Raw genomic sequence first — 14,809 nt, 5'->3', positions numbered from 1 at the left:
GCTTATAAGACCAGTCTGAATGATTCATTCACGAATAGAACCGATTCGATTCTCGAGTTCAACTCACTGATTCAGTGATCCTGTCACTGTTTTTGCTCATTTCCACATTTCTTTCTGGAGCTGCTGGTGTGTGAAACTTAATATTCACTCAATGAATAATAATAATAATAATAATAATAATAATAATAATAATAATAATAATAATAATAATGAAAAGATAATTGGGGCTATGTAGGCTCGGGGCTCAGAAACCCTTGCGGCTCCCCTGACTGTGTGTTCTGGATTATTATGCATAAACAAGAATAACTCATTCAGTGAGTCATGCTTTGAAACAGGAAGTGAGTCATTTGATTATTTGGTCTTTTTCTGTACAACATGTTCGTGTTATTTCTGTTTTTCAACCCCCCCCCCCCCCCCCCCTAATTTTTTTTTAAAAACAAAGCATATAATTGTTAAGAATGGTTAAGAGATTGTGATTCAGGACTGTGGATAAAAACATTCGTTTTATTTGAACTATTAGTAACGAGTTATCATTCTAAACATATATGAATGCTTGTTTTTAAGCCCCAAATAAGAAGAGTATTTGGTATTTGTATAAATCTTTTATTTTATTGCCCATAGCAAAGTCGCTATAATTTATTCAGTGTTTCACTGCTAAAGGTCAAACTAAGCCTTTGCCGTCTAATCATAAATATTGCTCCTCTTCTCTTTTAATATGTCTTCATGGAACCTAATTAGACCTTTGTGTGTTCTTCATGAGAATGAGAACCTTTGCAGATAATGATAAGGTAGACCTAAAAAAATCCCACTGGGTAATAAATAAACAATTTCTATCTGTACTTAAGTACTTAAGCAGATGTAAACAACAGTGAATCAGCTATGTTGCAGTTTTATTGAATAACTACTTCTCACATCGATGTGCATGTGGTATGCGCTAGGAGTTGCTTTTCCGAGACCCGGAGGAGAGGAATTCGGCTGGAAGAATCTACGAGGCAGCAGACTGCAATGGCTGGATCGATAGACATTCCCTTCTCTTGATCATGATGTATTGTTTACAGATTTGTTCACCTAAAGCAATTTGGAAATTGCTGAAATTGCAGAGGAATATAAAATGTTACTGTTTTAGAGGACAATGGAAACGATGTTTGCTCGTTTCATACCAATACATAATCAGTAATGTATATTGTTTCCAAAAGTTTTGGATGTTCCCATTTTTTCGTGAGTTTTTGTTTCATTTATTTCAAGGGGAATTCACCTGTGGTATTTTATGTTGTTGGGTTGTTGTTGTTGTTGTTGTTTTTTTGTGAAATACAGTGCACGTATTACCGGGTCCAAAAATGACCTGTCATAAGCTTTTATGGGGCATAGAATAAGACAGAAAAATTGCTTTTAGAAAGTAATATACACCAATCAGCCATAATATTAAAACCACCTGCCTAGTATTGTGTAGGTCCTCCTTGTGCCGCCAAAACAGCTCTGACCCGTCGAGGCGTGGACTCCACAAGACCTCTGATGGTGTGCTGTGATATCTGGCACCAAGACGTTAGCAGTAGATGCTATAAGCCGTGTAAATTGTGAGGTAGGGCCTCCATGGATCGGATTTGTTTGTCCAGAACATCCCAGAGAGGCTCGGCTGGATTGAGATCTGGGGAATTCGGAAGCCAAGTCTTTGTCAGGTTCCTCAAACCGTTCCTGAACAATTTTTTGCAGTGTGGTAGGACGCATTATCCTGCCATTACAGTAGGTAATGTCGTTGCTATAAAGGCATGGACGTGGTTTACAGCAATGTTTAGGCAGGTGGTAACTGTCAAAGTAACATCCACATGAATGCCAGGACCCAATGGTTCCCAGCAGAACATTGCCCAGAGCAATGGTGGGTCTGGGAGACGATAATAGAATAGGAAATTGTAGCCAATTTGACCCAGTTTGTTGTCCTGGGAAACAAGTCTGATATTGGACAGGTCTGTCATGGTGTTCCTCAGGGGTCTGTCCTGGGTACTATACTTTTTAGCATTTATATGCTTCCTTTAGGATAAATTATGAAGTAATATGGTCTAGGGTATCACTTCTATGCTGATGATGCCCAAATTTACATCAGCTCGAAGTCTGATCACCCACTCTCTCTGAGTGTTTGCAGGAAATCAGATTATGGATGCACCACAATTTATTTAAAAATCGAACTGTTCCAAGACAATAGTTCTTGTTAGCACACCAACAGCTACACATAAAGATCGAAATTTCAACTTGACCTTGGATAACAGTTTGGTATTGCCATCTTTTCAAGCTTGTAACCTTGGTGTTATTTTTGCTAATCAAAATCAGACAGTAGAACCGATAAAGAATAATTATTACGTATCATTAGCCAAACTGTTGACATTTACAGCAATACTGCATTGATTACAGAAAACTAATAACCACGGGAGGCAGGTGTATTTTGCATTTTAAAGTTGTTGTTCCACTTATGTCGCAAGACTGCATTTTAAAGGGAGAGACATGAAATAACTCAACTAAAGTTTTGATTTGATTGTCTGTCATTCCTGCAGGTGTTGAGAGTGGTACGTCTGATCAAGATCTCGCCTGCGCTGGAGGATTTTGTTTACAAGATCTTCGGTCCAGGAAAGAAGCTGGGAAGTCTGGTGGTGTTCACAGCGAGTCTGCTCATAGTCATGTCTGCCATCAGTCTACAGATGTTCTGCTTCGTGGAGGACTTGGACCGCTTCACTACCTTTCCACGGGTAAACTCTCACTCGCTGGATTGAAAAAGGAACAGGTTTTCATATTTCATCCTCATAAGAAATATATAGAAATATTTAAAAGTGGCTGTTAAGCCATCAGCATCAGTTCTGACACCATGAATGCTGGACTTGTTGCTCTTGGAAACACTGGGAACAAACACAGCCCGACACACTTTCCATCGACTTGACGATATTTAATCTGTCAGCAGAAGTAACGGCCCTTGCCAAGTTGTTGGATACTAAGTGCTCGTGAGATGGGCTCTCATTAGCCAGATCTTTTTTACTCTATTATTAGTGCAGATCCACTGATGCATGTTTGTGCTGGGACTTGGAAGGGTCTGCGTAAACAGATCCTGCTCATTTCCAAAGCTCCTTTCTAGGTGGCATGATAACTATTCATGATAATGATATTTGCACAGATTGCTCTCCAATAGACTGGTTGTAAAATTATCTTTATTTGACCTTTTTCTCTGCTGCCAATGTGACCAGGTTTTAAAGGCTACCTCAGGCCAGACAGACCTTTATTTGATTTCCAATGAAGAAGTGAATTTTGAGTGCCCTCTGTCTTTTGGTACATTCGGTGATCAGGAAGGATCTACTTCCTCTGTGATGTAGGCAGTACACTATTTTCATGACTTATTCTGTCTATTCACAATGTAAATATTTTATAGGATGATAATGTGAATCTGCAATGGAGCTGATTTTCTCCCTAAATTAGACATGGCCAATGCCCACCGTCTAGTTAGGACTCCCCTATGCCATGACAGCTACCAACCAGCGATGGCAACGGCTATCACATGCTTCCTCCAAGACATGTGAAGACACCTACGATCTGTTGCTCATGCAACATCAAGGGGCAGTGAGGAGGAAAGCACTTATCCGCCCACTTCCACATATATGAGCTCACAGACACCTATGTTTTGATAGTGTCACTGAGAGAGGAGAGAGTATGCCTCTTTTGAGAACACAGCCAATTTGGCTCCATTGGATTCCCGGGTACAGCTAGCTGTGGCATCATTGGGATTCAAATGTCCGGACGATACATGAACAGAGGAGCTGTTTTCTGACCCTCTGAGATGTTGAGGTCTTCCTTCTCATGTTTCAGGAATTAAGGTGTGAATGTCACAACTGAACTGAGGGAAGCATTATGAGTGCGTGCTGACTGATCACAACCATGTTCCTCTCCTGCAGGCCTTCATGTCCATGTTTCAGATCCTCACTCAGGAAGGTTGGGTGGACGTCATGGATCAAACCCTGGTAGCAGTGGGACTTATGTGGGCTCCAGTGGTGGCCATTTACTTCATTCTCTACCACCTGTTTGCCACTCTGGTAAAAAATTCTGCTCAGATTTGATCTGAAAAATAAATAAATATAACACATAAAATAGAGCATAATAGTGTATTCTATAGTATGCCATCATATAGTATATACAGAGGGGGAAATAAGTATTGGACGCAAGAAGTGTCTTGGAGCCGTCATTACAAACAAAGGCTTCTCCACTAAGTGTTAAATAAATTTCAGTTAACGTGTTCGGTACTTTTTTCCCGTGTCGTTCCTCTTTATTACACATAACTTCATTTATAGTCTTTAATGTTGTGAGTTCTTTATATTTCCAGATTTCTTGAGTTAATACTGATGCCTCGTGAAAATTTCATGTGAATAGCCTCAATGGAAATATATTTACTGAAACAAATGCTGACGTGCGTGCCCAGTACTCATCTCCCTCGCTGTAATATTTCAAAAATGCAAATGCTGTGTTATAAAATGTTGCAAATGTATATAAAATACACCACATTGTGGTGAGTGTTATACTGTTATACTGTCTGTGTTTGATTAGCAACCCATCGTGACCGTAATTGCCCGTCACAATGGCTCTGTTCGCATTTGACATTTGAAAAGCTGGAATGAGCGAAGAGCTGCCGTTTAAATCTGACATTTGAACGCGATCTTAACAGTAATGAGAACACAGCCGGCGCATGTAATCAAGCAACGGCTTAATTGTTTATTCGTCCCCTGTCAGATAAAGGGGGAAAAAAGCAGAAAAGGGAAAGAAGTCAAGACTGCATTAAAGAAAACACACACACACACACACAGATGTTTCATAAGCATAATGTCGATCAAAATCCCATTTATTTTCTCTACGCAAATTTATGGTCTTTGAAGGTGGAGTAACTAATGTTTCTGGTGTCGATATAACGTATAGAGTATGTATATAAAAACAACGTTAACTTATTAGGTCAGCCTGGCTCATCAGGTTGGCTGTATTTACGTCTATTTGGTGTCAGACTGACAATAGAAGTGACAAATCACTGGGATATGAGTCACAATACTGGACAGATAACGAGCAGCCCGGCACAATTAGAGTACTCGTACATACCTATGATATCTTCAGTGTTCAAACAGAATTAAAGTATAATAATATGATATTTCACTTTAATCATGGAAACCTCTTGATGAAATAATAAAAAAAAAAAACACCAAATCCACACATGGTGACTTTGAAATGAAATGCTTTCTCACATGCCATTGATGCCATTGATGGATTTTATTTTGATAGTCCTATTGTGAATATTCAAGTTTCTTTCTAAAGCTCTTGCCTGCTGTCTTCCAGATCCTGCTAAGTCTGTTTGTGGCTGTCATTCTGGACAATCTTGAGCTTGACGAGGACTTAAAAAAGCTAAAACAGGTAAGATGTTTCTTTTCAGAAATGATTTTCTTCATTTCACTAAAAGTTTGTAGAAATCTCTGCTGAAATTTCCGGAGCAATCTCAGCAGCTCGATACAGCATTCTAGTCTTTGCTGGAAAATCACAAGTTCAGTGGTTAAAAAAAAAAAAAAAGATTTCTGAATTGTAACTTAATCGTAGACCCTCTGTAATTCGTTTGCAGAAATGGGGTCAGTTTGTCAATGCTGCAATGATGGTGGCAGAGTAGCCCTACACAGGATTCAAAAACTTAAAGCATATAATATCAGATCTCTGACAGCATCCAAGGAAAAACTCCATTTCCCATGATCCTCAACAGTGCAACAGTGTTGAACTATCAGCCATCTCACATGATTCAGCACATGATACACATCCCTGTTCAGTCACCTGACTTCTAATAAAAACCCACATTATTGCAGTGACCTTCAGCCTTTAACTAACCCAGACTCATTCCTGTTTTGTTTTTTGTTTTTTTACTAGTGAGCCTTTTGATGTGTGCATTTGTTATTCCGGTTTTGATTCTGCTTTGTTGTGGTTTGTTGTGGTTCTCGTCTGAGTACCTGACCCTGTACTTGAATATCATTTCAGTTTTCGCCCTTTGAATTTGTCTTGGATCTGTTTGATAAAACCTTGCATTTGCATCTCACCCTGTCTGTGTCTGACCAAAGACTTCTCTGATGATGAATGCAGTGGGTTTTGAAGAACTACGTCAGGCATTGACTATTCATGGAAGTGTTGTTGAACAACAACCGAACTCTCAAGCCTTATCCAGCAGCTAGATCCCCCTTCAATCATAGCCAACCAGACATAGTCCATAGGCACTGTATTTCTCTGCTTAAGACCTCCCCACTGGTAAGATTGCTCAGTTGATCATCCAGTCCTATGATCATTTTGTCAGTGTCTTTTTCAACATTATTTGATCACTCTTTAAAGGCAAGGGAACCGAAGTACTTCTTATTAACCAAAAAACAAGGGATCAGAACTACTGCCAAATATGTGCTTGAATTCAGAATACTTACATCAGACAGCAGTTGGAACAAGCCGAATCTCATTGTTGTTTTTTGTCCGGGGTTCTGACAAGATGTCCTCAGATTTGGCATGGTGTGATAGCCACTCGACACTGGGCTCTGTCATAGATCTGGCGATTCGCCTAGACAGACTTCTGAAAGAGTGAATACAAGTGTCCTTTCCTAATCAGCACCTCCAAGATGAAACGCAGAATCCAGAGCCAATGCTTATCAGACACACTTGACTTACCCTGACAGACTGTCCACAGCACTGAGAGGACTGTTTCAACTGTGGAGGCGCCACCAATACAATTGCGCTTTGCCCAACATGCACCCAAGCATGAGAACTTCTTGAAAGAGCAAAGAGCCTGGTGTATCAAACAATATATTGAGTCGTAGACGTCTCCTCTTAACCCATTTGTTTTCAAAAGTCGTGATGCATCTTTTTTCCCGGTGCTCAAGACCTGTAGGAGAAGAAATCATCATCACCCATCTCACTCCATCGACGTGTTTAGCGACTGAAGTGCTGTTCATCATGAGAACATTGTATTATTGGTCATAGCCTGAGCAGAATCCCCTCATCTAGGACTTCTCTGAAAAAGAGATCGATGTATGGTCTTTATACCGGCTCTATTCTTCCATCAAAAATCCCTTCATCAATCTAGGTTTTAACTATTATTGAAAGGAAAATGCCATGAAAATGCCAGAATTTCCCCCAAGCTACACTGAGTACTAAAATGTGTTTAGCGAGGCCATATGTGTATAACAAGTCCATATGATTTTTCCATCTGTTGGTTGAAACTACCCTGCCTCATTCTTTAGTCTATCTGTTGTCCGCCATGAAGAAAAGAAAAAAAACCAGCAGAGACGTATAGATTGCCAAGACCTACAAACAAGGCTATACCAGACCATCCACTTCACCAGCATGCACTGGGGTTTTCTTCATGCAAAAAGGGTGTGGTCTTCACCCATGCATTGATTTTAAGGGGGTTAAGCCAAGTAACAGTCAAGTATCGAGATCTCTTACGCTTGGTCTCATCATCACTTGAACAGCTTCAATCAGCCTGTGCCAAACATGATCTCAGAAGCACAACACTTGATCATGTTTGAGGGTCCGCAGCATCCAGCTACCATAACTGATGTACCTTCTATTATCTGTAAAAATTTCATAACTTGGACCCACTCTTTATTGGCCACAGGACATCCTGGTATGAAGAAAACCCACCAGCCCCTCAACATCAGTTGCTGATGGGAGACCAGTCACAGACATTAAAATGATTGTAAAGTCATGTCCTACTCACGCTCAAGCCAAAATCTCCAGAACTCATTTTTTCATCTCCAAATGCTGAAAAAGCCGAACCGCTGACGGTAAGGACGGCCTCGATAAACACGAGGTCACTATCTAACAAATCGTTCATCTTAAATGACTTCTTCATCTCGAACTCGCTTGACCTTTTATTTGTGACTGAAACATGGCTCAAATCGGGTGAATTATCATCTCTTGGTGAACTTTCTCCTCCGGAGTGCTTTCTTTAGCACTCCAAGACTTTCTGGACATGGTGAGGGTGTTCCTATTGTTTTAAAAAAAAAAAACTATTTTAAAAACAAAAAAACTACATACGGATGTGTATTCCAGTTTTGTGGTACTGTACAGCTAATGACGGTCGACATAAGGGGTCCTGTATTATGTGCACTGATTTACAGAAATGTAACAAGGAGTTTATTTTATTCCTCTTTAATATTGTGTCTCGTTGAGATAGACTGTTGATTCTTGGAGACTTTAATGTTCACTTTTGTTGTCTTTCTAAACCTTTGGCGAAAGAGTTTTTATGCCTCAGTGAATCTCTGAATCTCTCATGATTAGTTTTCAGCCCTACTCATAATTTGGGGCACACAGTGGATTTGGTGTTGTCACATGGTTTTCCCATAATAAATCTGAGAGTGATTGATGCTGCTATTTCAGACCATTTGCCAATTGTGTTTGAATCTGTCGGTGTTTCTTGCTCTCAGTCTGTGAGTTATTCTCGATTCATTCAACCTTCTACTGCCGGTTTATTTCCAGAGTACTATCGAGCTAACTTTGTGGATGCTGTATTCTTTGAAAAATCAAACATGGTGGAGGTTTTTACTAAATCCTGCTCCGTTTTGATCAACTCTGTTGCTCCCCCTAAGCCCAGGAAAGCTAAGGGAAAGGGCACCGCTCAGCCTTGGTGAAATGATAACACCCGCTCTCTTAGACAAGAGGGCCGTAAATCTGAGCGAAAGTGGAAAAGAGACGCTCCACGTCTCGTACGAATGTTTAACTGCATGCTTAAGCAGTTACCAAAGTTTAGTGAAAGAGGCTAAGTCTAAATTCCTCTCCAAACTCATCACTGAAAATGCTAACCGGCAGAGAATTCTGTTTAAGACAACTGATTCAGTGCTAAATCCCTTATCAGCCCATTTCTTGTTCCATCTTGGGAAACCTGTGAGAAAAAGTTTTTGATACTAAGGTCTTGGAGATCAAGGCTTCCATTAAGGCATCCATTAAGCCGTCAACATATGATCCTTCTTAGATTTGTTCACCGACAGATTCGCTAACTTGTTTTCATCCAGTCACCTCTGCTCAGCTAGCTGATATTGTTTCCAAGGCTAAATGCTCCAGTGAGTCAGATGTCATCCCAACTCATCTTTTCAAGGAAGCGTTTGAAACCTTGAGCCAAGATGTAACAGCTCTCTAGCAAATGGAGTTGTACATCTCCAAATTTCCTTTTATTTATTTCAAAGCCTTTAGAGAGAGTTGTGTGTTGTCAGTTGAGTTCCTATATCAGTATGTCCAAAATTTTAGATACATTTCAGTCGGGTTTTAGATCGATGTAGAGTACGGAAACTGCACCGATGAAGGTCAGTAATGACCCATTGCAAGCTCTCAATACTGGACCGCGTGTTGTCCTTGTCTTGTTGGATCTAAGCGCAGCATTTGATACACTCGATTGTAGTATTCTGTTACATGGGATAGAAAATGTAGTGGGTCGCCCTGCAGTGGTTGGCCTCTTACATCAAAGACTGAAACTTCTCAGTGAGACTGGAAAGTTTTCTTCTTCGTCGCTTGTTTTTGCTGAACAAATCAATGCATCGATTCCTTACTCTCCCCAAAGAGCACTTCGGTCATGGAATCAGCTTCTCTTAACTGACCCACGTTGTCACTGTAAATCTAAGGGCGTTCGGGCCTAAATGTTGGACCAGTCTGCCCTTAAATCTGAGGTCTGCTCCTTCACTAGCCAGTTTTAAATTGGGTCTTAAATCTTATTTGTTCTCTTATTTGTTAGATTAAGAGTAGTCTAAGGGTTTTATGTTGAAGTTTTCTGATTGTATTCTGTTTAATGTGTTTATATTTTGTACGCTGCATGCGTTCTTTTAATGCTTTGAATTTTTAATGCTTTAAATTCTTTTTCTATTCGCAACGTTTTACGGTTCAGCGCTTTGGTGCAAGTCTGTTGCTTTTAAATGTGCTCTAGAAATAAATTTTGACTTGACTAACTCAGCCTGCTGGAAAACTGCCACCTCTGCTCAGTCCTCTATGTCCCAAGTCACATCTAGCCAGAGACTTTATTATAGATTTACCACCCTCGCTTAATATGACTACGTTTCTTCATCAAAGATTCCCTTTGTCTAATTCCCCTCCCGGCGTTATCCACGGCGTTGAGAACAGCAGAGCGCTTGTTTAAACACATATTCAGACACTTTGGAATGCCTGAGGCCATAAAACTATATTCACAATTGGCAATTTAAGTACAAAAGTTTTGCCAGTATTTATGTGAGGAAAGTTATTCATTGTCGAGTTATGTATATGCTTTAGTCAGTTTTCTGAGCATGCCATTCATTGACCTGGATGTGGTTCACACATCCAAGGTTGTCTGAATTTTCTCGAGTCGAAGCATCTAAGAGAGGGGTTTTCATAAACGTCTAGACCATCTGCTTTAAACATGAGCACATGCATTTAAACCCAAAAGCATAGAAAATGCAGACTGAAGAATGCCGACTGAAGAAAAAATTCCCCCCCTCTGCTGTTTAATGTAATACAGTATAATAAAATCAGGATTCGGTTTAACAAGTTGATCCAACACATCCAGTTGCTGATTATGCATTTTACTTTTTATCCTGTGTAATTGTGTACACAGATTAATGCTAAATTGAGCTTAATGCAAAATCTTGATATTGTAATGTGTGCACAATACATTTTAACGTGCTTTTAATTCACCATTTTGACTAGCTGAATTAATAAAGTTGTCATATCACTGCAAACCAGTGACTACATCTTCCATCCGTTTGCTCTGCGGCCTACAAACATGGCCGCCGTGGACTGCAATTCCCAGAACTGTCATTCTAATCACACACACACCTGTTTCCAATCTCACACACAATAAAAGAGACTGTCCGAAGACTAAGTCTTTGTTTGTTTATCCTGGTTTTGACGTTGTTCTTGTTCTCGACCTCGTCTTTTGGCCTTGCCTTGTTTGGACTGTTTGCCCATCGCCTGACCCATTGCCTGTTTTTGACCACGCTATTGTCTCATGATTTGGATTTGTCTGCCTGCCTCTCTCTGATACAAGCTCTTACCCGCACTTGCTTCCGTCCTAACCTCCATTATGTTCCAAAAGTAATGCCAGTGATTTTGTTCGTTCGATGTGCTCTTCTGTAAACAGAACATGCTGAGGGTTTATAGGCTGCTAGGTTTACAGCGCACTTTAAGTCAATTCATAACGTTATGCAATAAAATTAGATCATCCCGACGAGCAATTTCTCCAATTAAGATGCTGTTTCCATCAATCCCATCTGTGATTTAAAAAAAAGAAAGAAAATGCTTTATGGATTTTGAAAAATGATGATGCTATTATTTACTGTAGTTAATAGTGTTTTAATGATGTATTTAATAACGGGCTCAAATATCATTCCATAGGTTTATGAATGTATTTACTGCCCAATACATCAATTTAGATACAAGATATTGTGGTTACATCAAACTGTCAGAAAGTGGTGCTGGACTTGCCCTTCGCTTAGTCTGATATCACTTAGAAATAAATACACTTTCAGTCCAGGTCAGGTCAGAATTGCATTTAATTGAGACACAGCTCTGTTTTAGGCAAATCTCACCCCGTGTGCACCTCTCGCACAACTCTCTGAACATCGCATAAGTCAGTAGTTACATCTGATGTCTGACTACTACGTGCACATAGCTTACCTCTGAATAAAGCCTATAGTGTCTGATACAGGCTCCTCATTTTACCCACAAATCTGCTGACAAACGTTTTTGTTTTTTTGTGTTTTTTTAAATGTTCTGGACTAGGACGTCTGCCAAATGTCATAAATGTAAATGAGATATCACAAAGTATGTTGGAGCAAATGCTGTTCTAAAGTTAGTATTGCTGGTATGGTTTAGACTGGCTTCTGAAATAGATGTTTACAGAATTGTAAGCCTGGGTGGTTTTGACACAGCAGGAGGGAATGGGTGCAAATCCCTGTAGGTTTGAAGTATGCTTTCCCGAAAAGGAATGAAAAGATCTGATAGATCTCATCAAATAAACGCATTGTGGAGTTGTGCTCGCTTTATTTTCGGTATCTGCTGCACAGGTAACCATGACTCATCGGTTCATTAATGCTGGAAAACATGACCTGATTCGGATCCTTGGCTACACGTGCTGAGATGTTGGCAGTGCTCAGTGTGTGAATGTTAATAAGATCGATGCCGATGAACTTACACTACCATGGCCAAAAACTGTGGGGAATGGCTTTCGAATGATGGCTCACTAGATTTCATTCATTCTCTGGCATGCTTTCAGCATCTAGACATGTCCAGATCAGTTCTGCCTTAGCCACAGCTGAAGGATCTGCTACTCAGGCAGTAAAATTGCTTATTTTCTAGGTGCTTCCAGCATAGATGGGGGCAAACCTAAAATAGCCTGCTAGATTATGATTGCTCTCCAAGTATACAGAGAAAGGGGAGCTTTTGTAAACAGTTAGTTTCAAAGCAATTCAAAGACCGACCTTGACTCTAGTAAGACTAGTTCATCCTGATGTGGAACAAATAAGGCTGAGATGGGTTTTGTCCTTTTGTATCTCATTGTTGATTTGGTGGCTGTGTGGCAGCTCTTTGGGTTTCTCTGAAGGTTTTTTGTAGCTTTCACTGAACAGATTGCTGTCCCCTGTGATAATGTCATCAGTAATTGCTTTTGAAGGGTTTTTGACCCCCTGCTCTTTCAACCATGAAGCTGTTGAAGTCGGTAACAGAAGTATGGTCTGAGTCATGCAATGTTTGGAAGATGCTATGTTTTACGCAAATAATTGCATGGTTTAATTGTAGTTACGATAGTATAGGGCGATTCCAATGTAGCCTAGGCCCACAGGCAAAACAGGACAGTTGTCACATCATCAATCATCTTACAGATGTGTCCTTTAAGAATGCGTGTTTTTTCACTCAATTGGTCACGTGTGTTTACGCCGCACCCAGCAGGTTCTTAGAATTTCAATTCATTTGTTGTGCTTCATACAATAAGCACATGGAATAAAATACTGTAGCTGAACACATAGTACACTAAAAAATGTAGACCGTTATATTTAAGGAAAAATATTACGTATGGGTTACATGCAGATATCACGTTTCTCCTGAAATCTTATGCTAAACCTAATTTAAACAAGTTTCGAATTACAAGATTCAATTATACAAGTCACGTAGTACAGGTACAATATCTATAGTATTTAAATTAACGTAGCTACACCAGATGTGCTAGAATAACACAGCGGTAAAGACTGGGGTGTAGTACACCAGCAACCGGGGTTCGTGCTTCAGCTCAGTTGGGCGTTTTGATTTAATACATGTTTTTTTTTCCAGTGTAGAAAGTTGATTCATATCGATTACGTATGTGTAAATATGAATGTCCTTCCTCAAAGTAGTGTTGAATGAATTCAATCTTCTCCGTTCTTGCCAATGGAATACTTTTGTTCTTTTCTTAGATTTAAAGTTTCACTATTAAAATAAAACTGGTTTAAAGTGAGCACAGAAATCCACACACTGAAAAAAAAAACCTCGTTAAATTTACTTCATTCAAATGCGTACGTCGGTTGCACGTGATTGAATTGAGGTACATTATTATAATTTGTTTTGGTACGTCAAACACGGTTTGATCATATATTTTGAATCTGTAATGATCGTGAAAATAAATTAGCTGTGGTTATTATTGGCACCTTTTATCAATATGACATGCAGTGTATGATATTTGACACATGGGGACGCTATATAATAATAGTATTTATTTATTTTTTTTACATTGATGGTTTCTTAAGTTTTTTCCCTTCTAGACTATAACAGAGTTGAGCCACTCCCTGTAATTCAAGTCTTTCAAGGTTGGAAACATGTGTGAAGGATCCTGGACCTGCACTTTTTTTATGCAGAACATTTCAAGCTCTTTTATATTCTCAGGTTTGGGAGCTGTCGTCTTTTGTTTTTTGAATCCAGAGAAAGAGATTTTCACTACAAAACCCAGACTGTAGTTTTTTTTGTTGTTGTTTATTTGCATTTATGCTTGGGGTCATTCATATTCCTTTACCACCTAGCAAGCATTATGGCATTATGTTTTTGGGTTGTCTGTACGTCTGTGGGTCCGCCCGAGATTCTTGCTATTGTCTTAAAAAGGAGTGGTTAAATATTTGTAAGATTTATATGGAATTATCATTATAACCAGGAGATTTTGGAATGGATACAGGTAGGGTCAAATGTCTGAAATAATTTTTCTTCAATATCTTCCTTTCTGTTTGAATAATATTTTAAATGTATTTGAGGCATACAAATTAGCAACAGGAAGGATTGTTAGCAGTGGAGGCATTACCGTCTATACCACTGGCGTCAAGTTCTACTTCTTGAACGATCTATCTATGGCCAAGCCTTAGTGTCCTAACTGAAGTAACCTTGTTTTGAGCTGGAACTTATGATTCCTACGTCATGTCCTGGAAAGTAGGATTCATGATGCCATCGATCATTTTTTGGTCACAAGACCAAAAAAAAAAAACAGTATACAATATATTACAGTGGCTCTTTCTTTCTTCCATATATTCAACTACAACTGAAGGAAAATATCAAGACTATACAGTAATTTACACAAACAGACTAAAGCAGAGGTCACCAACCCTGTTCCTGGAGATCTACCTTAATGAAGACTTTAGCTCCATCCATAATCGTGCCCACATGACCATCTAATCATTGCCTTAAGAAGTTCTTGATCAACGAAAACAAGTGTGTTAGATTTTGGTTGGAGGTAAAACCTGCATGAAGGTAGATCTCGCTCAAGGACGAGGGCTGATGACCACTGGACTAAAGTAAAAGATTTGAC

The 14,809-nt window shown here is 39.4% G+C and overlaps 1 protein-coding gene across 2 annotated transcripts in view; it reads left to right on the top strand.

The window, feature by feature from the left end:
* The window catches only part of nalcn (sodium leak channel, non-selective), a 93,474-nt gene that overhangs the window by 44,319 nt on the left and 34,346 nt on the right, over positions 1–14,809 (top strand). For both annotated transcript variants that reach the window (XM_017470273.3, XM_017470276.3), the window contains exons 15-17: positions 2,544–2,735; positions 3,927–4,064; positions 5,347–5,421. In XM_017470273.3, coding sequence (XP_017325762.1) covers positions 2,544–2,735; positions 3,927–4,064; positions 5,347–5,421 — 405 coding nt within the window. The remainder of the gene's footprint in view (positions 1–2,543; positions 2,736–3,926; positions 4,065–5,346; positions 5,422–14,809) is intronic.

Source organism: Ictalurus punctatus, chromosome 6 (genome assembly GCF_001660625.3).
Source record: "Ictalurus punctatus breed USDA103 chromosome 6, Coco_2.0, whole genome shotgun sequence".
Classification (NCBI taxonomy): domain Eukaryota; kingdom Metazoa; phylum Chordata; class Actinopteri; order Siluriformes; family Ictaluridae; genus Ictalurus; species Ictalurus punctatus.
Note: the sequence above shows the minus strand (reverse complement) of the source record. Positions and strands in the feature narration are given on the sequence as shown.